The 27,390-nt window shown below is 60.5% G+C and overlaps 1 protein-coding gene across 5 annotated transcripts; it reads left to right on the forward strand.

Annotated features, from left to right (window-relative positions):
• The first annotated feature begins 1,934 nt into the window (after positions 1–1,934).
• PRRC2A (proline rich coiled-coil 2A) lies at positions 1,935–27,054 on the forward strand. Of its 5 annotated transcripts, none has more exons than XM_075119620.1 (32): positions 1,935–2,136; positions 9,516–9,688; positions 9,769–9,946; positions 10,121–10,220; positions 10,753–10,825; positions 11,587–11,730; positions 12,134–12,285; positions 12,512–12,591; positions 12,816–12,955; positions 13,104–13,194; positions 13,703–13,907; positions 14,114–14,516; positions 14,880–15,091; positions 15,418–15,751; positions 17,695–17,893; positions 18,069–20,132; positions 20,448–20,683; positions 21,819–21,934; positions 22,018–22,153; positions 22,250–22,335; positions 22,506–22,721; positions 22,844–23,017; positions 23,252–23,329; positions 24,301–24,457; positions 24,535–24,602; positions 24,702–24,784; positions 25,158–25,401; positions 25,501–25,599; positions 25,682–25,876; positions 25,969–26,048; positions 26,130–26,223; positions 26,513–27,054. In XM_075119620.1, the coding sequence occupies exons 2-32, from the start codon at positions 9,577–9,579 to the stop codon at positions 26,645–26,647; spliced, it is 6,684 nt and encodes a 2,227-aa protein (XP_074975721.1). In that variant the 5' UTR covers positions 1,935–2,136; positions 9,516–9,576; the 3' UTR covers positions 26,648–27,054. The 5 variants fall into 5 exon arrangements, with proteins under 5 accessions (XP_074975721.1, XP_074975722.1, XP_048673172.2 ...); XM_075119621.1 differs by having other exon boundaries at positions 24,705–24,784; XM_048817215.2 differs by having other exon boundaries at positions 22,847–23,017.
• The last annotated feature ends 336 nt before the right edge of the window (positions 27,055–27,390 follow it).

The raw sequence follows: 27,390 nt of genomic DNA on the forward strand, positions 1-27,390 counted from the left end.
GGGATAGTTTCCTCTTGTGCCCTTAATAATGTCTCTTTGAAAAACTGCCAACCGTCTTCAATTGTTTTCCCCTTTAGACTTGCTTCCCAGGGGATCTGACCTACCAACTCCCTGAGTTTGCTGAAGTCTGCCTTCTGGAAATCCATTGTCTGTATTGTGCTGTTCTCCCGCCTACCATTCCCTAGAATCGTGAACTGGACCATTCGTGATCACTTTCACCCCAGCTGCCTGCCAGGTTCCAGGGGTATAGACCATCCCATTAGAGAAAGGATGGGGGTGGCCTGAATTATAGGGGGTATTGGAATGTTCCATTATAGCAGGGATGGGGGTGTTGGAATGGTCCATTATAGGTGGAACATTTCATTTTGGAGAGGATGGGGGTGTCTCCTGGTGGAAGGGTCTATGATAGCAGGGGGTTGGGGTAAAAAGGTTCTTTATCTCTGGGGGGGGCTAGTTCCTGATGGGATAACCCATTCTAGTTGATGAGGGAGAGTGGCACAGTCCATTTAATGGGGAGGTGGTGTCTCCTGGTGGAAGGGCCCATTAGAGCAACCCGGGGAGGGTGCCACAGTGAGGAACTGCCTATTATAGCAGGTGGAAGTGGAACATCCCATTATTATATGGAGCGGGGAGTCTCCCAGTGGAATGGTCCATTGTATTTGTAAGTAAATGTGGTTGGAACTTCTCACTGTAATGGGGAGATGCCTCCAGGTGGAATAGTCCATTATAGCCAGTGAGATTGGAACATCTCATTATAATAACAAGGGGGCGTGTCATGGTGGATCTACAATACATCCACCCCCCTCAGCCTTCCCCTCCCTGGATTCTCCACCCTGCACCCTGGTTCAATGGAATATGCCCTAATAAACCTCCTCCTTTTCCAGAAGACCCTCCTCTTGGGAATGAATTATGCAAATGTCACTGCCCCTCTCTGAAATGTACCTATTTGCATAAATTATGCAAACAAAGATTTACATAATTTGCCTGAGGGAGCCTCCCCCATAATTACATAAATTATGCAGATAGGAAAAACTGTTAATGGCCCCCTCTGATTTTTCAAAACCCCCATGCTAATTACAGGCCCGCCGCCACCGGCATTGCGTTCTAGTCAGTCCCCCTCCTCCTGCTGAAGAAATGGTTCAAATGAACTGATTTTATTATGCTAGAAGCCTCGCCCCTTATGCAGATGAGGACATTAAACTACCTCAGTGGCATTACATCACAAGCCAGGATTTATGCCTATTAGAAGGCTCTCCAGGTATTAGCCCAGAAGTCTCTTATCTTTTGCATACACTATGCTAATGGCCAAAGATCTCCCTATGCCACTAGTTCATTACATCTCTGTTTATGCAAAGGAACAGACCCTCTGAATAATCCAGTTTTAGCATATTTTGCACTTTATGTAAATGAAGATAACCTCTAAATAACCCTGGTTAATTACAATTACACTATTAGCCTAGGCTACCTTGTATAAGTTAAGCAAACGAACAGAAGCCCTTAAGCACACGTCGTTTTACGTTATCAATAGCCACTCTCTTATTGCATAAATTATGCAAATATAAAAGAACTTAATTTGAAACCAGGAACCTCCTTTGCTTCGCAGATATTACGCAAATGAGAGACAAACCCACCACACTTCTGCTGGACCACAAACCTCTCCTCTTTTGCATAAATTGTGCAAAACACAAAGCGTCCGCCCCCTCCAAAAGCTCCGCCCTTTTGCATAAATTATGCAAATCACAAAAATACCCCCTAAAGGCTACTCACTATTCCATCCTGCAAGATTTCCCACCTCTTCTCATAAATTATGCAAATTATCAGTCCTGCGCAAACGCTCTGGCCCTGGGAAGCCCCGCCCCCTCCTGATTGACCTTTCTCCGCCCCTCCCAGCCTCTAGCCCCGCCCTTACGCAGCGTGGGGGCGTGGCCTCCCCTGCGCCGCCGGGGTCTGGGACCCGGATGGCCGTTTAGTCGGTGCCTAGACGCCGAGGCTCCCACATCGGGCCCTGGAAAAAAATAATAAAACAAGGGGGGGGGGGGGACCCGCCGTAATCCGCATCCATCCTCCGCCTGGCGACCCCATCCGCTCTCGGGAAGCCCGTATCTGGATAGAGCGGACCGAGCCCGATCCGAAGAGGTGGGTATCGACCCGGTTCCGACCCGCTGGGCTCGGCGCTCAGCCCCTATAAAGGAGGCGGGGGGGGAGACGGATCGGCTTGAGCCGGTAGAACGTTCAGGCCTCCGCCATCTTGTTCCCAGCCCTCTCCTTCTCCCTAACCCCCCATCTTCATCCACATCCATCCGCCCCTCGGGGGCCCCCATCCTCCCCCCTGGACCCCCTCATTCCCGCCCAAATCGCTCCCCCTGCCACCTACAGGGGGCATTTGCCCCTTGGGGGGGCGTCTGGGGTCACTAACCCCCCCCAATTCAGAGCCTCAGAGCGGAGGGTTCAAGTGACTGTTGGGGGGGGAGTAGCCCCCCCATTCCCCAAAACTTGTCCCCCATGGGCTCAGTGAGGGGTCACCATGAGGGGTATGCAGTGGTGAGGGGGCTGGACCCCTCTTGGACCCCCATTTGGCCCTAGAATTTCAAAGCCACTGAAGCTACCCCAGAATTTTAAAGGGGGCTGAGGGGTTAATGGGGTTTTTGGGGTGAGGGGTTTCTGAGGGGGGGCTGGGCAGGTGGGGAGAGACAGGGTGAAGGCTGCTGTCACCCTCTTTCCCCCCTCCCCCATCGCTGTCAGTTTTGCCCCCAAGATTCAACCCACTGGACAAATCCGGCCTGCTCTTTGTGGGGTCCTGACACACTTTTAGGAGCGGTCTTGGGGTACCAGAGAAATCTGGGGTCCATGTTGATGCGTGGGCAAGGGGTGAATCTCATTGTTCTTTCTTTATTTCCCCGGCACCCTAAAAAAAAAAAAATCAACCCCACCAAACATTTCAACCCTCATTTTGGGTGGGCTTTTAATGCTACTATTGGGGTGAGTGTGAAATTTGGGGTGCACATCCCTGCCAGAGCAGGGCTGCATCTGATTGAACCCGCTGCTTTGGTTTTTTTCCAGTGGTACCCTAACAAAAAAAATCGAAACCACTGTAAAACCCTCATCTGTATTTCTGGGGTGGAATATGTTCCTCTATTGGGGTATTGTTGAAATTTGGGGGGGTAAATCAGCGCTAATTAAATCCCTTTTCATTCTTTCTGTAGCACCCTAAAATATTTGTTACTGACAAAACCTAGCCCAGTTTTGTGGGGGGTACTAAGAAATGATGATGGAAATAATGGGCGGTCATTGAAATGTGGGATGTATGCTGGCGGTAGGACAGGGGTGCCATTTAATGTCTCTCTTTCCCTCCTATTTAAAGCGGCACCCTGAATTCATCTGAAAAACCCCATCCATGCTACTGAGATGGTACTGTAATTTGGGGTGCATGCCTGTTGGTCTCGTGTAAACCTCCTTTTCAACCACACCTGAGAAAAATCTTAAACCGCTGTAAAAAACAAAAGCACCCCCCTCCCCCAATTTTTGGGGTAATAGACAACTTTCCTCATTGTGGGGTGCTGGTTTAGGGCACCGCCGGGGGGGGGTGGGGTGGATCGAAATGACCCCCAATCCTTTCTCGGCCGCACCCTCGTATTTTTTAATTGGTGGGGGGGAAACCCAGTCCCCCATTTTCAGGCTGCTGGAAATCGGGGTGTTGCTGAAATCTGGGGTAGGGGAAGGTGATTGTGAAGCAGGAGGTAGCTTTTCCTAATATTCCCCACCCTAAAAATAGTCCATTGCAATAGAAGGCATAAATATGGGGTGCTTGTAGTAGAATAGGGGGTGAATTAGCCCGTACGTTGATACCACCCTAAAAAAAGACCATTGGCAATTTAAATGATTTCATGGTGGTGTAGAGATTTGGGGGTGTATTTTGATGGTGTTGTGTAGCATTACCCCTCTTTCCTCTGTCCTGACACACCTGTTAGTCCTTCCTTTAAAATGATATTGGGGTGATTCACATTTGGGGTGTGTGACGGGATGAAGGAAGGTCTGTGTATTCCACCCCCCCACCCCCCCGAAATAAGCCCCAATAACAAACAAAAAAAAAAATCCACATGGGTGTTTATTTGGGGTGGGGGGGTGCTGCCATTTTGGGGTGGTCCATTTGAACTCTACCCTATATTTCAGCACTGCCCTACACCTGCCAGCTGAAGGCATCAATCACAGATTCATTATCAGTCTGTGATTAGGGTGGGAATCAGTGGGTCTCTGTTGGTTTGGGGGGCTGAATTCTTCTTTTCTTTCTCACCCCGTAATTATCCTTGTCTCATAAAGACTGTTTAGGGCTATTATAATTGAATTTGAGGAGGTATGTACGTGGTGGAATGGAAATTTTACCCCACCCTTTCTTAATGCCAACTCAGGCTTCAGCAGCTAAATTATTTATATTCAGTCATTATCTGATGGTTTTTTTATTATTATTTTTTAAATTAGGTTGAAAGTGAAATTTGGGGTGTGGAGCGGATGCGGTCTTGTTTTTTTTAATCTAGGAAAGAAGTAAAATAAGAGATCTGTCTGAATTACTAATAAATATCCATTTAGATGTACAAACTCATTACATTTTGGGGTTGTGGAGTTGGTAATTGGTCCCGTATTTAAATAAAAATGAGAGACTAGAATAAAGAATGCATACCGTGCTGTGTATACTGTAGGACTAATAACATAGATTGAATTGAAATTACTGACCGTTATGTGGGCATTTAAAAGATGGGGGAGCGAAGGGGGAAGAATGGGGTTGGTATCCCTCGTTATTTTATTTTTGTTAATGTGGGTGTGCATAGTTGGTGCAAATTATTACCGTATTGTGTGTCATCTGTCTCCTGAAGATCTGGGGAGCTGGGACAGAATCGAAGAATAAGCAGGCTTAGTTAGGGTTACAAGAAAATGAGGAATGGGGCGGAAAGGAATCAGCTAAAGTAATGGGTGGGGTCTTCTAATTTGCATGGTCAGGACAATGTCGACATTGGTGGGGTGTCTTTGACATCTAATGATGAATTTAGTAGTCAATCCGTATCTGTGTGTCATGGCGACTCTCGGATTAAGGCTGGGGGTCTCTTACCTGGAATTTATGATACAAAAACATTCATTAATTCAGTAACTTTAAAGATTTTAAGACACCTCCCCAGGGGTATGCCAGTGGCACCCTACTAAAGACAATGCTAAATTAATAAACCATTCTAAATGAACAGACATTATAATGAATTAACGTCCAGCTAGAGCCGTATTTGGGTACTGAAATCAGGGACCACTCTGATTATGCTGATGAATGCCAAATCCGAATGGTTTATTAATTCCATCTGGAGCGATATTCAGGATAACCTGCTCTCTGTACACTTATTGTTACCCAATGCACCAGTACGTTTTGCTGTGTTGTGAATGGATCCCCTTTTTTGTGGGGGTGATGCTAAAATTATACCTAGGGGAATCTTTATTTTCGTCTCCCTTCAGTACTCCTGATGGAGCATCCGTAATGTAGCCAAATTTATACGTTTCGTGGTGGGGAACTAAATGTATACCATCGCCACAAAGAGACCGGAGGAAGAATTCAGGTTTATGTGTAATGTCTTTTTATCAGGATGGCGCTAAAAGTAGGGCCAGGAGAGATTGTTAAACCTTCCCTTTAATTACTAGGTAAATAATCCACAAATATTAGCATGCATCGTATCTCTTAGAGAGGCCCCAAAATTACACTTACTCTAAAGCTTCATACACTGTTTGAGGGGCAGCCGATGTTACATGTGACTGTAATGGGCCTTTTAAAAAGCAAATCCGTAATTTGAATGATCAAAATTTGTGCAAAGAACTGGACACCTGAATAGCGAGGGTTTGCCTGATCCCAAATCAAGATGAAAATACAATATCAATTGTCACTTTCCCAGTGAGTTCGACTGGATGCTGCCCTGTTCCTGGATACTTCAGATGTAAGAGGAATTGGTGCTTAAAGAAACCCCAACCTCTCTGCTTCCTTCTCCGACAGCTTCCTTCTGTCTGCCAATCAAATATCTGTAAAATAAAGATTCTTCCCTCCCACCACCTAAAAAAGTGTTTTGCCCCTTGGTCTCTAAGTAACTTGCAGTCATTTGTGGGAGATAATTGTCATGGTGTTACAATCTTAACACAGGATTTCAAAGATGGGCACTTAATGCGATATGTGTTTATCCAGTGCTGTATCATTCACCCTTTGATTATATATAAATCATGTTAATGTTTTGTATTTTTCTGCATCTAGTGGATACAGCTGTGAATTGGACCAGTTATTAATATTGTCTTGTTTACTCCTCACTTTGTGATGTGATTGTCCTGTTTATTTAACAATATTTGTATTTCATGGTGGTGTTACGTACCAGGTACACTTAATCCTGCCTGGATGGGCTAGATTATCTCTTCCAGGCCTACATTTCTGTCATTCTGTGGTGGTTGTATCCCCTGTTCATTTGTTAACAATATATATTGTGCGTGTATATTATTAACTTTCTGTTTAACAATATAGTTTTGTATTTAACAGTATATTTATTCTGGGTGCATTTTAATCTTTGTTCCTAAAAATATCCTGTATTCTCTTCCTTTCTTAGCAATATTTCTTAACAGTATCTTGTATTTCTTAGCCATATTGGTGTGACATTGTTAACACAAGGTACTGCCACCCAATAAGAGGCATGCATGGTATCCTTAACAGTGTTTTCATTAAGTGTTTACTCCATGACTGGATTGTTTCTCCTTTAAATCTTAATAATCTTCATGGCTCTGGATGTCTTGCTAACAAGTAGAGAGATGTGAACAATCTACATCCACAATAAGAAATCCTCACAATAAGAAATCATTTTGAATTAAAATGTCTGCAAATACAGAGTACTGCTCTTGAGACAAAAAAGCTGTTTATAAGGTTTGCGCCCCATCCCGCAATAATGACCCTTAGCTTTTACCTAGCACTTTCCATGTAGAGCTTTCAATGTTTTACTAAGAAGGGTCAATATCCTTCTCCCGAGTTTACAGATGTGGAAACTGAGTCACAGGGGAAGTGACTTGCCCCAAGGTCACCCAAGAGGCCGGGGCGGAGCTAGTTCAAGGCAGGTGTCCTGAGTCCCTGTCCAGTGCATTATCTGCTAGGCCACAGGCTTTCTGTAAAGAAAATGCAGGATGGTATTTACGACTATAGAGCACTGTACTTAACCCACCGGAGAAATTAATTAATATTGGTGGCCATTGGAAACACAGAGGCTCGTACCAGTGTCTTTGCGCTGTGTGGGTTATTTATACTTGGCTGTATTGGTTAACAATCTTTGTATTTATTAAGATTCTGGATTTTTTTCCTCTCCTGTTCTTGACCAGTTGTTTTTTGTTGATTCCTTCCATTCCTCCTCATTTAACAGCGTTTGATTATTCTGGGTAGATTGTAAGAGGACTGTGTAGTTTTCATGTGGATTTGTTTGTGCCCTTCCTTTGTTAATAGTAATTTTGTTAGCGATAATTGTGGATGGCTTGTAAACTGAATGCTTTGGATACACCTCTCCATTAGCAGGATTTTTTTTTGCTAGCCATATTTGTTACTCTCTGCAGATTGGACAGTTCTTGTATGGATTTATTTACACCCCTCTTTATTCTTAGGCTATTTTATGAGTTGTTCTTGGAGTGGATTGTGTTTACACTTTTATTTTCTCTGTCACGCATTCCTGTTCTCCTGCTTGCTTCCCCGCCTTCTGAAAATCCAGCCAGGAATTAATTCAGGGTAGAGCAGTGGCCTGTTGGACCAGGGGTCAAACTAGAGGATGACAGTTATCCCTTCTGGTCTTAATCTGTGAAAATAAACCCAGCCATCAGTATCAAGACCTCCGTGAGGTGTGGCTGTAAAATTACCACCTGTCAGTCTGCGGCAGTGAAGCCATGCGTTTTAAGGGACCATTAGATCATCTGGTCTGAGTTTTCTTGTGTCAGCCTGGCAGGTTGGAAATCCCAAACGACAATAGCCGCCCCATGGCCTGTGATTTCCGAATCTGATCTCTCTGCGCCATGGATTGATCTTTAATTCTGTCCTCACCAAACCTCCCCCTAAATCGGTCTGCGCTTGGGGAGGAGGGGAGAGACATCTCTGGTTCTTTCCCCACCGCCCCTCTCTTTCCCCCTCATGGCTGCTAAAAAGCAGCCAATCTCATTTTCCCCTTTCCCAGGCCCTGCCAAGGGAGCGCTTGCAGCCTCGCTGGGCTCTGGAGAATTCCTCCCACCTGCAGCCTTTCCGCCCAACTGTGTCTTCCAGCTCTGGGCTGGGGGGTATTGGCTCAGCCAGGAAGTATGGGGAAATGGGGCACAGTGATTTCAGAGAGCGAGCGCACAGATTAAGCTTTCGATTGGAAACTGCTGCAGATACCTTGACGAGACACCTGCTTTACAGGGATGTGTTTTACAGCCAGGACTCTGGGTTTTGTCCCCAGCTCTGGGAGAGCAGTGGGGTCCGGTGGGTTAGAGCTGGGGGGCTGAGATTTCATATGGCTGACTCCAGGTAGCTTTATGCTGGATTTCCCCATCGCCAGACACTTGGGGTGAGTTGCACCTTCCGAAATCCCAGACAGCCCCATCCCGTGTCCTCACCCGACCCCAGTACTGAGCTATACCACAGCTGTCAGGGAGACCCTGGGATCCCAACGTCTCAGCTGAGGTTAGCTCAGGCTCAGAGGGTGAGTCAAGGACGTGTCCTTAAAGGGGCAGGCATAGGTATGGAGGATGGAGTGAAACTAACCCTAGGGGTTAGAAACGCTTCCCTTCCCTGCCCCGGGTCTGACCAGGAAGGAAAACACCAATTGCCTCAGGGCCATGTAACTTGTTTCTTTGGGATTACACAAATGGCCTGATCAGTTTCATCTTCCCTTGTTTGTTTGGGACTACAGAAATAGCTCCCTCATTCCTGGTTCCCTGTTATGTGGCTTTGAGGAAGTACCTGCGTCATTTTCACAGTCTCTTGTTGTTTGGGACTATGTTCAGAGCCAGATCTATTTCACCCCCATTGTCTTTATGTTGCAAGGGGAAAGTTTGAAATCCAAAGCAAACCAGCCCCTGTCACTTTGAAGTTTGAAATTCCAGCAAAACCTTTCCCAGGGATGCTGGGTTGGCTGACTTATTCTTATAACAACCCTCACGTTCTTGGACTTCAAATAAAAACTATACAGGACTCAACCATTCTCATAAAAAAACCAGGGCTCACTTTGTCTGATACTGTCTCCATCATTTTTTTTTTTTAAATGTTATCTCCTAGGAAGTGGGTGAGGTGGTTTGTGTGGGACCTAACATAAGCACAGAGCTCACCAGCTTTCAGCGAAAAGGCAAATATGGCCTTTGGATTTGTAAGTGACAAGGAAACTAGGAAGCGCAACAAAATGGCAGGATTCCCGGATCCTCTCCCAGGCTCTAGCTGGGGTGTGGGGTTAGAGGGGATGGGGCTGGGAGCCAGGACTCCTGGGTTCTCACCTCTGTCCTTCCTGCAGACAGAGGCACGTTTCGCGAGGAGCCAGGAGGAACCAACGTACTCAATGACCTTCCAGCGCGATGTCAGATCGTTTGGGGCAAACAGCAAAGGGGAAGGATGGAAAAAAGTATTCGTCACTCAACCTGTTTGATACGTACAAGGGGAAGTCCTTAGAGATTCAGAAACCCACAGGTACAGGCACGAGGGGGAGCTGTGCTGCAGGGAGGCGGGTGGAGGGGTCAGAACAGGCCCTAACTTCTCTCTCCCTACAGTAGCCCCTCGCCATGGCTTGCAGAGTCTCGGGAAAGTTGCCATTGCCCGGCGTATGCCACCCCCTGCGAACCTGCCAAGCTTAAAAGCGGAGAACAAAGGCAATGACCCCAACGTCTCACTAGTACCAAAAGACGGGACAGGATGGGCAAGCAAGCAGGAACAGTCAGACCCAAAGAGGTGAGGAGCCTTCCGCTCTGTGTGAGGGTGGGCCTGGCTCAGAGGGGCAGGGAAATGGGACATGGGGCCTTTCCTCTCTAGGGGGCACTGGCTCCCATCTGGCCCCAGGTCTGAAGTCTCTTTCTCTCTCGCTCGCTCTCCATCGCCTGGCCTCTTTCATTCCCTCCATCCCAGTACCGATGCCTCGACAGCTCAGCCGCCGGAATCGCCGTCACCGCCGGCTTCACAGACGTCTGCCTCAAACCCACCGAAACGACCCCCAACAGCACCCGAGGTGAAGATGGGGGGGGGGGTTTCCCTTGACAGAGATCAAGATCCTGGGGGTGCCTTTAGGGGAACTCCCCAAACAGTGTCCATGGTGGAGAACAAGGAGAGTCCTGAGTCCCAGCCCCACCCAGCCCACCGTTCTAACCACCACTCCAATTCCAGAGTGGTAGAGAGAACCCAGGAGTCCTGGCTCCCGGTGCCCCTGTTCTAACCCACCAGACCCCACTCCCCTCCCAAAGCCAGGGGGAGAACTCAGGATTTCTCTCTTGCAACCAGCCTGCGTCCATGTCGCTGACACCTAGACCCTGCTGGCATTTCCTAGGGCCACAGGGGGCGCTAGTGCTGGAGGTTGGTGCTACGGCCTGTAACCTCTCTGCCGAAGGAGCATCCCAGCCTTGGCCCAGGACCCGAGAGTGAATCAATGGAGCTGTTCAATGGGCAGCTGGGAACGTGGGGCTGGTGGGTGGATCTTGGGAGGCTAGTGGGGGCCTGCAGTCCCCAGAATCAACCTAACCCTGCCCCCTCCTTTGTTCTGTCAGAATCCCCCTACAGTAGCAAGCGGGGTAAAGTCTTGGGCACAGGCCAGCGTTACCCATGGAGCGCAAGGAGATGGTGAGTTTGTTTACTGATCCCCCAGAGTGGAGCTCGGGGCACTGTGCTGCAAGGAGCTGGGGCTTCTTAGGGGGATGCTCTAATGTCAAACACACCATTAGCCCGTGGAACTCTCTGCCACTTGATGTCATGGAGTCAAAGAGCCTAGCAGGCTCAGACACTTCAATGGCTGATGAGAGCTCTCAGACTCAGTTAGAGGGGATGAGACATGAGGGCTCAAACCCCAACCCAACTGTCCAGGGCCTGAGCCCACTGCTGAGCCAGTGATCAGGAAGGACATGCCCACCCCCATTGGGCACCACCCACAGGCTGGTTTCTGGCGTGGACTTCTGAAGCAGCTGGCCATGACCACTCAGACACAGGCTAGGTGGGTCCCAGTCTCATTCAGCCTGGCAGTTCCCTGGCTTGGTCCTGCGGGGTCATAGAGGTGGTAATTCCTCTGGTCCTTGGTCCTCCGGGGTCATAGAGGTGGTAATTCCTTTGGTCCTTGGTCCTCCAGGGTCATAGAGATGAAACACATTGGCCCTCAAGGGTTGGAGAGTTGGCACGTCACAGCCTCTTGCTTCTAGCTTCATAGAGGCGGAGGATAATAGGTTCACTAGGGTCAAAGAGGTAGCAATTCTCATCCCTTTGGTCCTGAAGGGTCATAGAGCTGGAAGATAATTGGCCCTCCAGGGTCATAGAGGGGACAATTTTTTCTGTTCCATGGTCCTCCAGGGTCATAGAGGTGGGCTAGACAGTCAGCCTCCCTCTCTCTGCAGGTGGAAAGGGATCAAGCCTACTGTCGCGATTCTCTCGCGAGGAATTTCCGACCCTGCAGGCGGCTGGAGACCAGGACAAAGCTGGCAAAGAAAAGGACACTACCGATGCGTCGTATGGGCCCGGACCAAACCTCCGCCCCCAGAGTGAGCCCTGCCCCTACAGGGGGTGCTCCCCCACCCAGGAAGGGGTGCCCCAATGCAGCACTGGGGGCCTCTGCTGCAGGGCGAGGGAGGGGGACACAAGGAGAGGCCTGTGACATTCTGTGTCATCAAACACCCCAATGTCCTGGGCCCCCTAACTGAACCGTGAACCCGGCTGTGTCAGCCAAACCTTGGCCAGCCCATTCCCCCGCCTACCACAGGGTTCCTCCACCCTACCCCCCGCGCGGGTCCCCTTCTCTGTGGGTCACGGCCTTGTTCTGTTCAGCTGGTCCCCTGTTTCTGCACCCCACCCCAGAGGGGCCGCATCTCTGTGCTGGGCCAGGTCCCCGGACAACCAGCCCCCGTGGCTGCGCGTTGCCTTACCCTTTCCCCCTTTCCTTTGCAGATGCGACGAGCTGGCGGGATGGAGGCGGGCGGGGCACTGATGGGGAGGTGCCCGAGCAGCACCCTGGAGCCCCCGACGGGCGGGCCGGGGTGGGCATGCAGCCCTCCGCCCCGCCCCACTTCCCTCCCTACCGGGGCATGATGCCACCATTCGTGAGTGTCCCGGGGACAGGGGTGGGGGTTTGCTCCGTGGGGAGGGGAGGGGAGGGGGAGAGAAGAGGTGGCGGGGAGGTTTGGCCGGGGGGTGGACACCCACACAGGGAAGTGATCCATCTCTGTGACTGAGGGAGGGTCAGCAGATCGAGGGTTATGGGGAGGGGCTGAAATCTCCCACCCCCAAAGCATTGGGGGGCCACCCTAATGGCCTGTCTCCCCTTAGATGTACCCCCCGTATCTCCCGTTCCCGCCTCCGTATGGGCCGCAGGGACCTTACCGCTACCCTACCCCGGACGCACAGAGGTGAGTGGAGGGGTTGGGGGGGCATCAGGATGCCTGGGTTCTCTCCCCAGCTCTGGGGGCGAGTGGGGTCTAGCAGTTGCATCCAGGAGCCAGGACTCCTGGGTTCTCTCCTTGGCTTGGGGGAGGGGAGTGGGGTCTAGTGGGTTAGAGCAGGGGGGTGGGGCTGGGAGCCCGGACTCCTGGGTTCTGTCCCTAGCCTCTCTGTGCTTCTCCCTCCCCCGAAGGTTCCCACGGCTGGCTGGGCCCCGCCCCTCGCAGCCCCCCCAGCGCGTGTCGGAGCCGGTGAGCCGCCCGCCCGTGCTCAGGCAGGACGACCTGAAGGAGTTCGACGAGCTGGACCAGGAGAATGATGAAGGCTGGGCAGGTAGCGCCCCTCACTGGGGATCCAGACCGGGCGGGGGGGGGTTGTCCTCGAAATCCCTCTGTGGGGGGTGGTTGGGGGGCGCTCCCTTCTAGCCCGGCACCCTGGGGTCCGGCTGCGGGGCTCTGATGCCGTCTGTCTGTCTGGCCAGGCGCGCACGAGGAGGTGGATTACACCGAGAAGCTGAAATTCAGCGACGAAGAGGACGGCAAAGAGTCTGACGAGGAAGGGGCCGAGAAACAGTAAGAGGGACCTCGGACGCCAGCCCCCTATCTGCCCTTCCCCTGCCCCCCATTGGGCCCCGCCAGCCTGTCCTGCCATCCTGCCCCCCGCTTGGACCCGCTGGCCCATCTTTTGCCCCATCCTGCCCCCTCCGAGCTCAGACTTGCTGGCCCGTCCAGGCCCCTGGAACCAGCCCAACCTGCCCCACATCCCTGCCCATCCCTTCACCCCCACACCCAGCTCCAAAAAGGACCCACCAGCTCATCCAGCCCCCTGGATCAGACCCGCCAGCCTGTCCTGCCCCACAACTCTGGATCAGTCTACTGGCCCATCCAGTCAGTCAGCACAGACCCGTCGGCCTGCCCCCTTCCACCCTCTGGCTCGGTCCCGCTAGCCCATTGTGCCCTGCATCCATGCCCCCCAACCCCGGATCAGCCCCACAGGCTTGCCCCTGCTCCACCCACCCCCGATCAGAGCCGTGGTCCATCTCGCTGTGTTTATTGCTGATCTCTGACCTCTGCCCCCCAGCCAGGACAGCGAGGGGCTGGGCCTCGAGGGCAAGAAGGCCAGCAGCCCCAAGGAGGAGCTGCCCCCTGTCAAGGCGGCCTGGGCCGAGGGCTCCCGCCCCCCGGAGGGGGCCAAGGAACCGCCTGCCGCCCCCACACCTCGCCCCCCGCCGCCGCCACCCCCACCCCCCAACCGGGGCAACTGGGGGCAGCCCAACGACTTCCCAGTGAGTGTTTGGGGGGGGCTGGTCAGGGGGCACCCGGCATGTAGGGGGCTGGAGGGTTCGCTGTGGGGGTTCCAGGGGGGACCTAAGGGCAGTGGGGCGTGAGCCCGGTGCGGAGTCGGGGGGCCGGACTAGGGTTCCGGGGGGTGTGGGGGACGGTTGGGGCGAGGGGCAGGGCCCGGCTCCCCCTGACCCCCCCCGCCCCCCAGGCGCGCCCCCCGGCGCCGGAGGACGAGGACGAGGCGTGGCGGCAGCGGCGGAAGCAGTCCTCCTCGGAGATCTCGGCGGCGGTGGAGCGGGCGCGGCGGCGCCGGGAGGAGGAGGAGCGCCGCATGCAGGAGGAGCGCCGGGCCGCCTGCGCCGAGAAGCTCAAGCGCCTGGACGAGAAGTTTGGGGCCCCCGACAAGCGCCTCAAAGCCGAGCCCCCCAAGGAAGCGCCGGCCCCCCCGCCGCCGCCGGCCCCGGCCCCGGCCCCAGCCGTCTCCAGCCCCCCGGCCGCCACGGCCCCCCCGGCCCCTGCTCCCCCAGAGGAGAAGAGAGACCAGGAGGAGCCGACCCCGGCCAGCAAACCCCGGAGCAGCGGGAGCAGCACCAGCTTCGACGCCGGGCCAGGTAGGAGGCACCTTGGGGGCCCCGGGTAACCCGCCCCCCGCCCCCCGGGGGCCGCGCCTTGGGGGCCCCGGGCAACCCGCCCCCCGGGGGCCGCGCCTTGGGGGCCCCGGGCAACCCGCCCCCCGGGGGCCGCGCCTTGGGGGCCCCGGGCAACCCGCCCCCCGCCCCCGGGGGCCGCGCCTTGGGGGCCCCGGGCAACCCGCCCCCCGCCCCCGGGGGCCGCGCCTTGGGGGCCCCGGGCAACCCGCCCCCGGGGGCTGCATCTCAGCAGTGGCCGCCAGGCAGGCGCAGCCAGGTGAGGCCGCTCTGCTCCCGTGTCGTGCCCAGCGACTGACGCCCCCCACGCCCCCTGTTCTTCCCCAGCCGAGCCCCCTGCAGCGTCTGCCCCCAAAGAGGCGCCCGAGGTCCCGGAGGAGCCAGTGTTGGTGCCGGCCCCCCCGGCGGCCCCTGCCGCACCCAAGACGGAGCCCAAGGGCGAGACCGTGGCGCCCCCACGCCAGCCGCCCCCGGCCCAGACCCTGGGCTACTCCAAGTACCAGAAGTCTCTGCCGCCCCGGTTCCAGCGGCAGCAGCAGGTAACAGCGGGGGGGCTCCCTAGGGGGCGCTGTGCTGGAGGAGGGGGACTGGGGGGGGTGCAGCCCTGCATGGGGGGAGCCATTGGGGGGGCCCTCGCTGGGAGGGGTGCGGCCCTGCGTTCGGGGGGGGTGCGGCCCCACGTTGGGGGGGCCCTCGCTGGGGGGGCCGTGGTGGGGCCCTCGCCGAGCGGCGCGGGGGGGTTGGGGAGGGCTTCAGCCCAGCGGGGGGGGGGGCCTTGCCGAGCGGCGCGGGGGGGGCTGCAGCCCGGCGCGGGGGGGGCTGCAGCCCGGCGGGGGGGGGGCGCTAACCCCGCTGTGCCCCCCAGGAGCAGTTGCTGAAGCAGCAGCAGCAGTGGCAGCAGCAGCATGGGCTGCCCCCGGCGCCCCCCTCCCCCCAGCAGCAGGCGGCGGCCTCCCTGGCGGGCCTGGGCCCCTCGCCCGGTATCCACCCTCCGCAGGGGGCGGGGCAGCAGCAGGCCCCGCCCCCCCCACAGCAGGCCCCGCCCAAGGCCATGTACCCAGGCTCCATGGGGCGCCCCCCGCCCATGCCCCAGATGAACTTCGATCCCCGCTGGATGGTGATCCCGCCCTATATGGACCCACGCATGATGCAGGGGCGGCCGCCCATGGACTTCTACCCGCCGGGGGTGCACCCCTCTGGTAAGCCCCGCCCATGCCTGGGTCCTGTGACCCACTGGCCCCGCCCATGCCTGGCTCAGGGGACTCCCTGGGCCAGACCCGAGTCCCATGATCGCCCACTGGCAACCCCCTCCTGGGGCCTGGGTCACGTCTAAAACAAGTCAAAAACCCCTTGGACAAGTTAGAGGTCTTCAGGTCACCAGGGCCCGATGAAATACCTCCCAGAATACTCCAGGAGCTGACTGGGGAGAAATCGGAGCCGTTAGCGATTCCCTTTGAAAAGCCCCGGAAGACGGGGGAGATTCCAGAGGACTGGAAAAGGGCAAATCTAGTGCCCATGTATGAAAAGCGAATAAGGACCACCCGGGGAGGAGACCAGGCAGCTTCACTTCTGTACCCGGAAAGATAATGGAGCAAATCATTAAGCAATCAAATTGCAAACACCTAGAAGATAATGAGGTGATAAGTGACAGTCAGCCTGGGTTTGTCAAGAACACAGCGCCCCAAACCAGCTTGAGAGCTTTCTTTGACAGGGTGACAAGCCTGGTGGCTGGGCGGGAGACGAGGTATATCTTGATAGTGTCTTGCATGAGCGTCTCATAAACAAACTAGGGAAATACAACCTGGATGGAGCTACCATAAGGTGGGTGCGGAACTGGTTGGAAAATCGTCCCCAGAGAGTCGTTATCAGGGGTTCACAGTCAGGCTGGAAGGGCAGAACGAGTGGGGTCCCGCAGGGATCGGTTCTGGGCCTGGTTCTGTTCAATATCTTCAGTATCAGTGATTTAGATAACGGCATACAGAGGACACTGATAAAGTTTGCGGCTGATACCAAGCTGGGAGGGGTTGCGAGTGCTTTGGAGGGTAGGATTAAAATTCAAAATGATCTGGACAAACTGGAGGAACGGTCTGAAGTAAGTAGGAGGAAATTCGATGAGGACAAATGCAAAGTCCTCCCCTTAGGAAGGATCAATCAGTTGCACGCACACAATGGGAAATGACGGCCTAGGAAGGAGTCCTGCGGAAAGGGACCTGGGGGTCAGAGTGGAGCAAGAGCTAAATATGGGTCAACAGTGTAACGCTGTCGCAAAAAGAGCGAACATCCTTCTGGGCTGGAGTAGCAGGAGTGTTGTAAGCGAGAGACGAGAAGTAATTCTCCCGCTCTGCTCCGCGCTGATCAGGCCTCAGCTGGAGTTTTGTGTCGGGTTCTGGGCGCCACATTTCAGGAAGGACGTGGACAGATTGGAGAGAGTCCAGAGAAGAGCAACAAAATGATGAAAGGTCTAGAAAACTTGAGCTAGGAGGGAAGATTGAGAACCTGGGTTTGTTTAGTTTGGAGAGGAGATGAGATGAGAACGGTTTTCAAGTAGGTAAAGGTTGTTAGGAGGAGGAGGGAGGTAAATTGTTCTCGTTAACCTCTGAGGACAGGCCAAGAAGCACTGGGCTTAAACTGCAGCCAGGGCGGTTTCGGTTGGACGTTGGGAAACGCTCCCTGGCTGTCCGGGTGGTGAAGCCCTGGAATAAATTGCCCGGGGCCGGGGGGATTTGTGAGAGCAGGTTGGACAAACCCCTGTCGGGGGTGGTCTCGATATCCTGAGTCCTGCCACCCGTGCAGGGGACGGGACTAGTCGACCTCTCGAGGTGCCTTCCAGGCCTACACCCGCACCTGGTCACATGATCACCCCCATGCTTCCTGGTCTGGGTCATGTGACCCAGCTGGCTGCAGTGGTTTGGGTCCCAGCTCCCCTCTGCTGTGGCTGGTCATGTGATCCATTGGTCCCACCTGCTCCTGGGTCATGTGACTGCTGCCATGCCCTGACACTGCCCCATTGGTCTCTAAGTGCATTGTGGGGGGAGGAGCATGGCTGCCTCCATCATGGGTAGGGCTAGTCTAACCCAGGGGGGCTGTGGGTCTGTTCCAGGCGTGCCGGCCCTCTGACGTGTGCTCTCTGCCCCCCCTCCAGGCCTGTTGCCCCGCGAGCGCTCAGACAGCGGGGGATCCAGCTCGGAGCAGTTTGAGCGTCACCCCCAGATGCTGCGGGAGCGGGGCACCCCGCCCATGGACCCCAAGCTGGCCTGGGGGGGAGACGTCTTCGCTGCCACTGATCCCCGGCCCCTGGCCTCGCCCCTCCGGCAGCCAGACGAGGAGGAGAAGGGCCTGCGGTGAGTGGGGGGAAAGGGGCTGGCAGCCAGGGGCGTGGATGGCATGGGAGGTCTGTGGGGCAGAGCAGAGGACATTGACGGGGTAGGGCATGGGGCAGGGGAGGTAGGGGGTCAGGTTTGGGGCAGGTAGTGGAGGGCCCGGCTCCTGGGCTGACGCCCCTTTTTCTCCCACCAGGAGTGAGACACCCCCTGTCCGCCTGCGGGAGACCGCCACCCCCCAGCCCTACGTGGGCAGCTACCCAGCCTTTGCCGAGAATGGCGCCCCGGCCCCCCTGCACCGCTTCCCAGGGGACGAGTCCCGCCCAGGAGGGCCCTGGCCAGCCGGCCTCGCCCTGCCCCCCAACACTCCAGGGGAGCTGGCCAGGAACGGGCGCCCCGAGGCCTTGGCCCAGCCCCCCCAGCGCCAGCCGGACGAGAAGCCCCCAAACGCCGAGGAGCCCAAGGAGCCAGGGAGGGGCCCCGGGTTCAAGGAGCCCCTGGCGGCACCCAAGAAACCCCCCAAGGAGGAGCCGGCCCTGCCCCCCAAGGAGGAGCCGGCCCTGCCCCCCAAGGAGGAGGCGCCACGCCGGGCCGAACGCCCTTCACGCCAGCCGCACGATTTCCACCGTCCGCCGCGGCGCGAGGCCAAGACAGAGACACGCTGGGGCCCCCGGCCGGGCAGCAGCCGGCGGGCGGAGGAGCCGCCAGGCGGCGAGAAGCCCCCGCGCAGAGCCGGGCCCATCAAGAAACCCGCGCCCCCCAAGGAGGAGGCTGAGGAGCCGCGCCCTAAAGCCAAAGAGGGCCCTGAGCCAGCGGGCGCCAAGCCGGACCCCCAGCCCGGCCCCAAGGAGCCCCCCAAGCCAGGCAAGGAGGCCAAAGCCAAGGCTCTGGTGAACGGCACCATGGCGGGGCCAACCAAGGAGCAGCAGGGGGCGCTGTCGCCCACCCGCCGGCGCCGGGAGTGCCCCTATGACCGTGGGGGCGGCAGCTACATGGGGCGGGGGCGCGCCCGGGGCCGGGGGGAGTACTTCGCCCGTGGGCGCGGCTTCCGGGGTGCCTACAGTGGGCGCGGCCGGGGTGGCGGGGGCCGAGGCCGCAGCAGGGAGTTCCGCAGCTACCGGGAGCCTTTCTACCGCCTGGAGGAGGGGCCAGGGCCCGTGGGCGGCGGGGGGGGCCCCCGGCCCCGCAACGCCAGCGAGACACGCAGCGAGGGCTCCGAGTACGAGGAGATCCCCAAGCGCCGGCGGCAGCGCGGCTCAGAGACGGGCAGCGAGACCCACGAGAGCGCCAGCGACGTGGCCCACTCGGACAAGGAGGCGGCACCGGCCCCCCTGGCCCCCCAGCCCGCCAAGGGGGAGCGGCCCCGGGGCCCAGCCGCCCTGCCCCGCTTCGCCGACAAGATCCCGCCCCGCCTCTCGGAGCCGGGCGCCCGCGGCGGCCGCATCTTCACCCCCCGCGGCGTGCCCTCCCGGCGTGGCCGCGGCGGGGGGCGCCCCCCGGCCAGCACCTGGAGCCCCCCGGCCAAGCCCCCACCCGGGAAGAAGCCGGAGCGGGAGGTGGTGCCGGATTCGCCTGGCAAGGAGAAGGCGGCGCCGGGGCCCGGTCTCCCGCCGCCGGAGGATCTCGCCGGGCTCCAGGCCCCCCCCAAGCAGCAGGGGCCGCCTCCCAACGGCGCGGTGGATCGCAGCTTCGAGCGGCCCCCCCGCCGGCGGCGCCATGGCCGCTCGCAGCAGCAGGACAAGCCGCCCCGCTTCCGGCGGCTGAAGCAGGAGCGGGACAACGCGGCCCGGCTCAACGGGGAGCAGCGGGCTGGGCCGGGGGCCCCGGCGCACCCGCCGCCCCCCACCCCGGCGGAGGAAACGACCTCCCGGCGCGTGGCCGGCACCAAGTCGCCCGACCTGTCCAACCAGAACTCGGACCAGGCCAACGAGGAGTGGGAGACGGCCTCGGAGAGCAGCGACTTCACCGAGCGCCGGGGCGGCGGGCCGGGCGAGAAGGAGCCGGGGGGCCCCCCACCCCAAGCCTTCCTGAAGGGGGGCAGCGCCCCCTCCCTGGGGGGCCGAGGGGCCGGCACCGACCTGACCCTCGCCCAGCGCAAGGAGATGTCCAAACGGAGCTTCTCCAGCCAGCGGCCTGGCATGGACCGGCAGAACCGGCGCCCCAACCCCGGGCCCAGCAGCGGCGGCAAGGCCGGGGGCCGCGGGGGGCCCAGCGGCGGGCGCGGGGACAAGAGGGCCTGGCCCTCGCCCAGGAACCGCAGGTGTGGGGGCAGACACGGACAACGGGGGGCACATGTTGGGGGTGGTCGGGGGGAGGAAATTGGGGGCCAGCGGCCCGCAGGCCCTGGGGAGTGGGAGCCAGATGGGGGAGGCACTAATGGGGGCTCATAACGAGGGTACAGGGCGTTAATGACAATGGACCGTCACTGGGGGGAATTGGGTGAGGTGGGCAGGGCCCAGGGGCACAGACACGTTGCTGGGGGGGCAGATGCAGGTTTGGGGGGGCTACAGGTGGGCAGGACTGGGGGGCGCCCAGCGGAGGAGCGCCCCCCACCCCTAACTCGCTCTCCCCCCAGCCGCCCAGCGGAGGAGCGCCCCCCGGGGCTGAGCCTGCCGCCCGGGCCCACCACCAGCGCCGTCTACCGGCTGGACCACGTGGTGCCCAGCGACCCGGCCGGCATCCAGCAGGCCCTGGCCGAGCTGAGCAGCCGCCACGGTGCCCACGCCAAGCAGCCGCCCCCCGGCACCGCACCCGCCTCGGGCCCCACGCCGCCGGCTCCCTTCCCCGCCCACCCGGGCGGCTACAGCCGAGGTAACAGCCCGCCGGCCCCACCCAGCAGCCCGAGACCCAGCAAACTCGCTGCACGCGCAGGCCCCAGCCCAGCCAGGATGGGAGCCGGCGCCCCTAGGGCTGGGGTCGAGCTCCTGAGCGTAGCCAGCATGACCCCACGGCGCTGGGGGGTCGTTTCCTGCTGCTCCCATTGGCCAGGAACAGGGAACTGTGGCCAATGGGCGCTTTGGGGGCGGTGCCCGCAGAGAGGGGAGTGCACAGGGGTGGGTTGGCCCCTTCTGGGAGCAGGGTGGGGCAGGGGCAGGCAGGGGGGCAGGCGCCTGCCATAAGTGTCGCGGCTCCCCGTGCCCCGACCCCCCGCCCGGAGCCGGCACCCTGTGCCCCTTCCTGCACCCCCACCCCCGTGCCCCCGCCCGGAGCCGGCATGCCATGCCCCTTCCTGCACCCCTACCCCCGTGCCCCGACCCCCCGCTCGGAGCCGGCACTCTGTGCCCCTTCCTGCACCCCTACCCCCGTGCCCCGACCCCCCGCCCGGAGCCGGCACTCTGTGCCCCTTCCTGCACCCCTGCCCCCGTGCCCCGACCCCCCGCCCGGAGCCGGCACCCTGTGCCCCTTCCTGCACCCCTGCCCCTGTGCCCCGACCCCCCGCCCGGAGCCGGCACCCTGTGCCCCTTCCTGCACCCCTGCCCCCGTGCCCCGACCCCCCGCCCGGAGCCGGCACCCTGTGCCCCTTCCTGCACCCCTGCCCCCGTGCCCTGACCCCCCGCCCGGAGCCGGCACCCTGTGCCCCTTCCTGCACCCCCACCCCCGTGCCCCCGCCCGGAGCCGGCACCCCTACCCCAGCCCTGAGCCCCCTTGCCCCTTCCTGCACCCCAGCCTGGTGTGAGTGAGGGTGGAGGAGAGTGAGCAAAGGGGGGGGGGGGAGATGGAGTGCGCAGGGCGGGGCCTTGGGGAAGGGGCGGGGGAGACCCTGGGTTGCCTTAAACTCAACAGGTGATCTTGGGTGTAAGAAGGTTGGAGCCCACTGCCCTAGAGTGCATAGACCCTGGGCCCCGTTCCCTGCCCCCCTGAGCCAGCCAGTCCCCGCCCCGGGGCCGGAAGGGAGCCGGCACCCCCCAGAGGGCAGGGACACACTGACCCCCACCCTCTGTTTCAGAGCCTCCGTTCCTGGCCAAGTCCCAGCTGCTGCAGTCGGGCGCCAGGGCCCTGGGGGACGTCCCCGGGGTTAACGGTTTCCTCCCCAGGCGCCGGGATCGGCCCCACAAGCAGGAGGTGAGAGGGGACGGCGGGAACCGGAGGGCCTCCCTCAAGCGCTTGCCCCCCACAGCATTAACACTCCTCTTCGTCCCCCGCAGGACCCCCTGGGCTATTCCCACAGCCCTGGCTTCCCCAGCCCCAAGCAGGACCCCCCCAGCGCCCACCTGGGCCAGCGCGGCAGGAGCAGCTCCTCCGAGGGGCTGGCGCCCCACATCTGGAGCCGGCTGCAATCCAGTAAGGAGCTGGGGGGCAGGACCCAGTCGCCCTGTGGCTGCTGGATCCTTCTCAGGGGACAGTTTGGGTGGCTGCTGATAGATCCCCTCCCCCCAGGTGCCCCCAGGAAAACCTACCGGCCCAGATCTGTGGAGCCCTGGATGGACCCGCTGAATGCCTTTGAAGACGTTGTCAGCACAGAGGTGAGTGTGGGGGGCAGCGGGGGGCTCTCCCCGGGGGGATCTCCCTACAGATGTGGGGCGCCAGTCGGGGCTGCCCCAGGGGCTGTACTGCAGGGAGCGGGGCAGGGGCAGCAGGGGGCTCTCCCGGGCAGTCGGGGCTGCCCCCTAACCTATTCCCCCCCGCCCCCCAGATGAGCCAATCGGACAGCGGGGTGGATCTCAGCAGCGACTCCCAGGTCTCGTCGGCCAGCTGCAGCCAGCGCAGCTCTCCGGACGGCGGCCTGAAGGCGACCCCCGAGCCTGGTGTGGGGGGCACGCAGGGCGCCCCTGGGGCCGAGGGGGCAGCACCCAAGGAGCAGGGCAGGAGGCCAGCACCCAAAGACACCAGCCCTCACAAGGACAAGAAGGTAGGAGGGGGCTGGGGCCCTACGGGGGGGGCTGATCTGCTGGTGGCAAGAGGGGGCGCTGAGCTGGGGCCTGGGGGGGGCAGGAATGGCTGGGGGCCATGACTTACCTCTCCCCTCCCCAGCAGGCCGGCAGCCCCCCGGCTGCTCCCCGGGCCCTTCCTGGCCCAGGCCCCATTGGGACGGAGCGTTCCCAGCGAGCCGAGATGGCCAGGGAGAGCGGTGGGGGCCCCGAGCCCGGTCCCGAGCCAGCGACCCCCAGCCCTGGCCCCCCCATCCAGTTCGGGGCCAGCGACAAGGTGAGCAGCACCCCGGACGCCTGGGTCCTAACTCAGGGCTGGGGGTTAGAGCGGGCAGGGGATGGGGGGAGCCTAGATGCCTGGGTTCTCCCCTGGCTCTGGGCAGGGAGAGGGATCTAGTGGTTAGAGCCAGGGGGGCTTGAGATCCAGGACGCCTGGGTTCTCTCTTGGTTCTGGGTGGGGGCTGGGGGCCAGGACATCTGGGTTCTATTCACCTGGCTCCCGTCCCTGCAGGACCCTGACCTGGGGCTGCTTGTGAGCGAGGGCAGCAAACCTGGCAAGGAGCCCCCGGCCCCGGGCCTCACGGAGGGGGTGAGTGAGGGGTGCCCGGATGCCTGGGTCCTGTCCCAGCTCTGGGAGGGGGTTGGGGGAAGGTGAGTCCCAGGACTCCTGGGTCCTGTCCCAGCTATGGAAGGGTGAGTCCCAGGACTCCTGGGTCCTGTTCTAGCTCCGGGAGAGGGCTGGGATTGGGGGAGGGGCAGTCCCAGGACTCCTGGGTCCTGTTCTAGCTCTGGGAGAGGGCTGGGATTGGGGGAAGGGCAGTCCCAGGACTCCTGGGTCCTGTTCTAGCTCCGGGAAAGGGCTGGGATTGGGGGAGGGGCAGTCCCAGGACTCCTGGGTCCTGTTCTAGCTCCGGGAGAGGGCTGGGATTGGGGGAGGGGCAGTCCCAGGACTCCTGGGTCCTGTTCTAGCTCTGGGAGAGGGCTGGGATTGGGGGAGGGGCAGTCCCAGGACTCCTGGGTCCTGTTCTAGCTCTGGGAGAGGCTGGGATTGGGGGAGGGGCAGTCCCAGGACTCCTGGGTCCTGTTCTAGCTCCGGGAAAGGGCTGGGATTGGGGGAGGGGCAGTCCCAGGACTCCTGGGTCCTGTTCTAGCTCCGGGAGAGGGCTGGGATTGGGGGAGGGGCAGTCCCAGGACTCCTGGGTCCTGTTCTAGCTCCGGGAGAGGGCTGGGATTGGGGGAGGGGCAGTCCCAGGACTCCTGGGTCCTGTTCTAGCTCCGGGAGAGGGCTGGGATTGGGGGAGGGGCAGTCCCAGGACTCCTGGGTCCTGTTCTAGCTCTGGGAGAGGGCTGGGATTGGGGGAGGGGCAGTCCCAGGACTCCTGGGTCCTGTTCTAGCTCCGGGAGAGGGCTGGGATTGGGGGAGGGGCAGTCCCAGGACTCCTGGGTCCTGTTCTAGCTCTGGGAGAGGGCTGGGATTGGGGGAGGGGCAGTCCCAGGACTCCTGGGTCCTGTCCCGGCTGGCGAGGGCGCGCGTTTCACCTGCTGCTGTTCTCTCCCCAGCTGGCGGCCGTGTCCCGGGAGTGGGAGCTGCTCCCGCCCCCCAGACCCAGCCCGGCCCCCCAGCCCGTGCCCGGGCGGCCCTGCGAGCCCAGATCCCTGGCCCTGGGGCCAGCGGCCTGCGCCCCCGGCCTCCCCGCGGAGCCCTCGGCATTCTCAGGTAGGGGTGGGCGGCATGGGGCACTGGGGGGCCGTGGGGCCAGCCTGGGTCTCACTGCTCACTGCTTCCCCCTGCAGGTGAGAGGGGGCAGAGCCAACGGCCCTACCCCGAGCTCTTCTACAGCAGCCAGCCCGGCATGGCCCAGGTACCCTCCGTCTGGCTGGGGCGGGGCAGGGGGGCTGGCCGGGGGGCTGGGCGGGTGGGGCTGGCCGTCTGTCTGACCCACGCCCTCTGCCCCCCCCAGCAGGTGCCCAGCCCCCCCGTGGAGTCCCAGCTGAACAGCACCGGCAGCTTCCGCCCGGGGACCCCTTCTCTGCATCCGTACAGGTAAGGGGGAGCGGGGGTCCCTCATATTCCCAGCCCCGCCCCACAGCCAGCTGCGTGTCGGCGCTGGGCGAGGGGTCCCCGTATTCCCGGCCCCACCCCAGAGGGGCCGCCTGTCGGTGCTGGGCGAGGGGTCCCCGTATTCCCGGTCCCCCTGAGCCAGCTGCCTGTCGGTGCTGGGCGAGGGGTCCCCGTATTCCCAGCCCCACCCCAGAGGGGCCGCCTGTCGGTGCTGGGCGAGGGGTCCCCGTATTCCCGGTCCCCCTGAGCCAGCTGCCTGTCGGTGCTGGGCGAGGGGTCCCCGTATTCCCAGCCCCACCCCAGAGGGGCCGCGTCTCCCGTCCGTGTCTCTGCTGATCCCCGTCTGTCTCCGCAGATCCCAGCCCTTGTACCTGCAGCCTGGCCCGGCCCCCGGCTCCCCGGCGGCCCCCGTCCTGCCCGGCTCGGCCCTGCTCTCGGGGGTGGCCCTCAAGGGCCAGTACGTGGAGTTCTCGGCCCTGCAGGCGGCCGAGCTGGCCAAGCTGCCGGCCACGGGGCTGCTCTACCAGGCAGCCCCCCCCTTTCTCTACAGCCCCCCCTTCTGCGGCAGCCAGCTGGGCCCCGAGCAGCCCCTGCTCCAGGTACGGGGGTCTCTGGGGGTAGGGGAGATGGAGGGTGGGTGGGAGAGGGGGTGGGGCTCCCTATGCCTGGCTCCGCCCCTGATCCCTGGCTCCTCCCAGGTGCGGCAGGAGCTGAACCCCCCCTCGGATTTCTACGCGGGCTCCCTGCCGCAGGCCAACCAGAGCAACTTCCTTCAGGGCCCGGGCCCCGCCCAGCAGGTGAGCCCCGCCCCCTATGTGCTGGCTCCGCCCCCTGGCTCTCTGGCTCCGTCCCTGTGCGCTGACCCCTCTCCCCCCGCAGATGCTGCTGCCCATGGTGGATTCGCAGCTGCCCCCCGTGGTGAACTTCGGCTCCCTGCAGCAGGGGGCGCCAGCAGCCCCCCCACCCCTGCCCCTGGTGCCCGTCACCCCGGCCCTGCGGCCCCCAGGGCAGCTGGCTGGGCGCCTGGTCCCCTCGGCCGTCCGCGCCTTCCCTCATGGCATGGGGCGCACAGAGGTAAGGGGGAGGGAGGGTCCCTGGCTTGGGGAGGTGGGGGGCTGGGGGTACTGGAGGGGCCCCGGCTGAGCCCTGCTCCCCTCTCCCCACAGCTGCACCCCATGGAGATGAAGCCCTTCCCCGAGTACCGGAAGCTGAGCAATCCGGGGGGGCGAGCCCCAGCGGTGGGCAGGTGAGTAGGAGCGGGGGGTGCTGAGCCCCAGGGGGCCCCCTCCCACTGGGACCCCTTCACCTACTCTCCTCTCCCCCACAGAGCCTGTGTGGGCCCCTTCGGCTCCCGCCTCCGGGCCCCAGGATCCAGCTACACCGGGGTCAGCCGCAGCCAGCGCCTGGATGGTGGCCCACCGGTGAGCCAGGAATGGGGCATGGGGGTCTGGCTTGGGGCCTCTTTCCTCTGGTGGACGCTGCCCCGATCCAGCCCCTGGGCGAGGAATGGGGCCTGGGGGGCTGGTTTAGGGCCTGGGGCCTCTTTCCTCTGGGGGACGCTGCCCCGATCCAGCCCCTGGGCGAGGAATGGGGCCTGGGGGGCTGGTTTAGGGCCTGGGGCCTCTTTCCTCTGGGGGATGCTGCCCTGATCTGCATGTGGGGGGGGTAAGTTGCACCCCATGTGTGTCTGACTGACTCTCTCTCCCCCAGGTCTCTCAGTCGGACATTCTCTGCTGGACCCCCAGGCCCTGGGAGCGACACCCCCCAGCACACGAGGGGCCCCCCACCCGCCGGCCCCCCAACCAGAGTGACAAGCAGGATCCTGGCCTCACCCACCAGCGCTAGCCAAGCCCCTGCTTGGGGCCATGACCTGACCTGACCTGGGTGGGGGGGGCCCTGTTGCCTCCTCCCCCTCAGTGAGTGGGGAGGGGAGGACCCCTTCTCCCTGTTAATTTCTGAGCTGGGGGGATTCCAAGGGGGCAGGGAACAAGATGGGGGGCTGCCCCCACTGAATGTAACTGGAGTTGGTTTTGGTTTTGATTCACCTGAATTAATTTTGGGGGGCAGGAGTTGGGGTCCCCTGCCTGGCTGTGTGTAAATATATGTGTAGGGCAGGGGGCTGTCTCTCCCCTCCCCCCACTGGGGGGGGAAGGGCACCCCAAGGCCAGGGGGGGTGGGGATGCCCACAGGTTTGTTACAAAATAAACTGAAAAACTGTTTAAAAAAAATAAATAAAAGGTTGAAAAACAAAAGTGGGGGGCTGTGGTGTGGGGGGGCAGGTAGGAGCCTTGTAGGCCCTGTGCTTGGGGGTGGGCAAGGAGCCTAGAACCCTGGGGCAGGCACACAGGGACCAGGGCTACTGGCCCAGCCTGGCTACTGGCCGTTGATGGACCTACCTTCTAGTACTGTTCCGACCCCTGTTCAAGCCTTGGCCTTCACAACATCCTGTGGCAGGGAGTTCCCCAGGCTGACTGCATTGGGCTGGTGTTAAACCTGTCCCCGCTTCCTTCCAGGGACAGCCCCTCGATTGTGCGTGAGGAGGAAATAACCCATCCTGAGTCCCACTTCAGGGGGTGCCCCCCAATTCC

Source organism: Caretta caretta, chromosome 14 (genome assembly GCF_965140235.1).
Source record: "Caretta caretta isolate rCarCar2 chromosome 14, rCarCar1.hap1, whole genome shotgun sequence".
NCBI lineage: Eukaryota > Metazoa > Chordata > Testudines > Cheloniidae > Caretta > Caretta caretta.

Bases quoted from the DNA above. Each gene is read 5' to 3' on its own strand.
- PRRC2A (XM_075119620.1), top strand. From the start codon at position 9,577: ATGTCAGATCGTTTGGGGCAAACAGCAAAGGGGAAGGATGGAAAAAAG. The intron at 21,935-22,017 runs GTGAGAGGGGAC...CGTCCCCCGCAG, and splicing joins ATCGGCCCCACAAGCAGGAG to GACCCCCTGGGCTATTCCCA. The intron at 25,600-25,681 runs GTGAGCCCCGCC...CTCCCCCCGCAG, and splicing joins GCCCGGGCCCCGCCCAGCAG to ATGCTGCTGCCCATGGTGGA.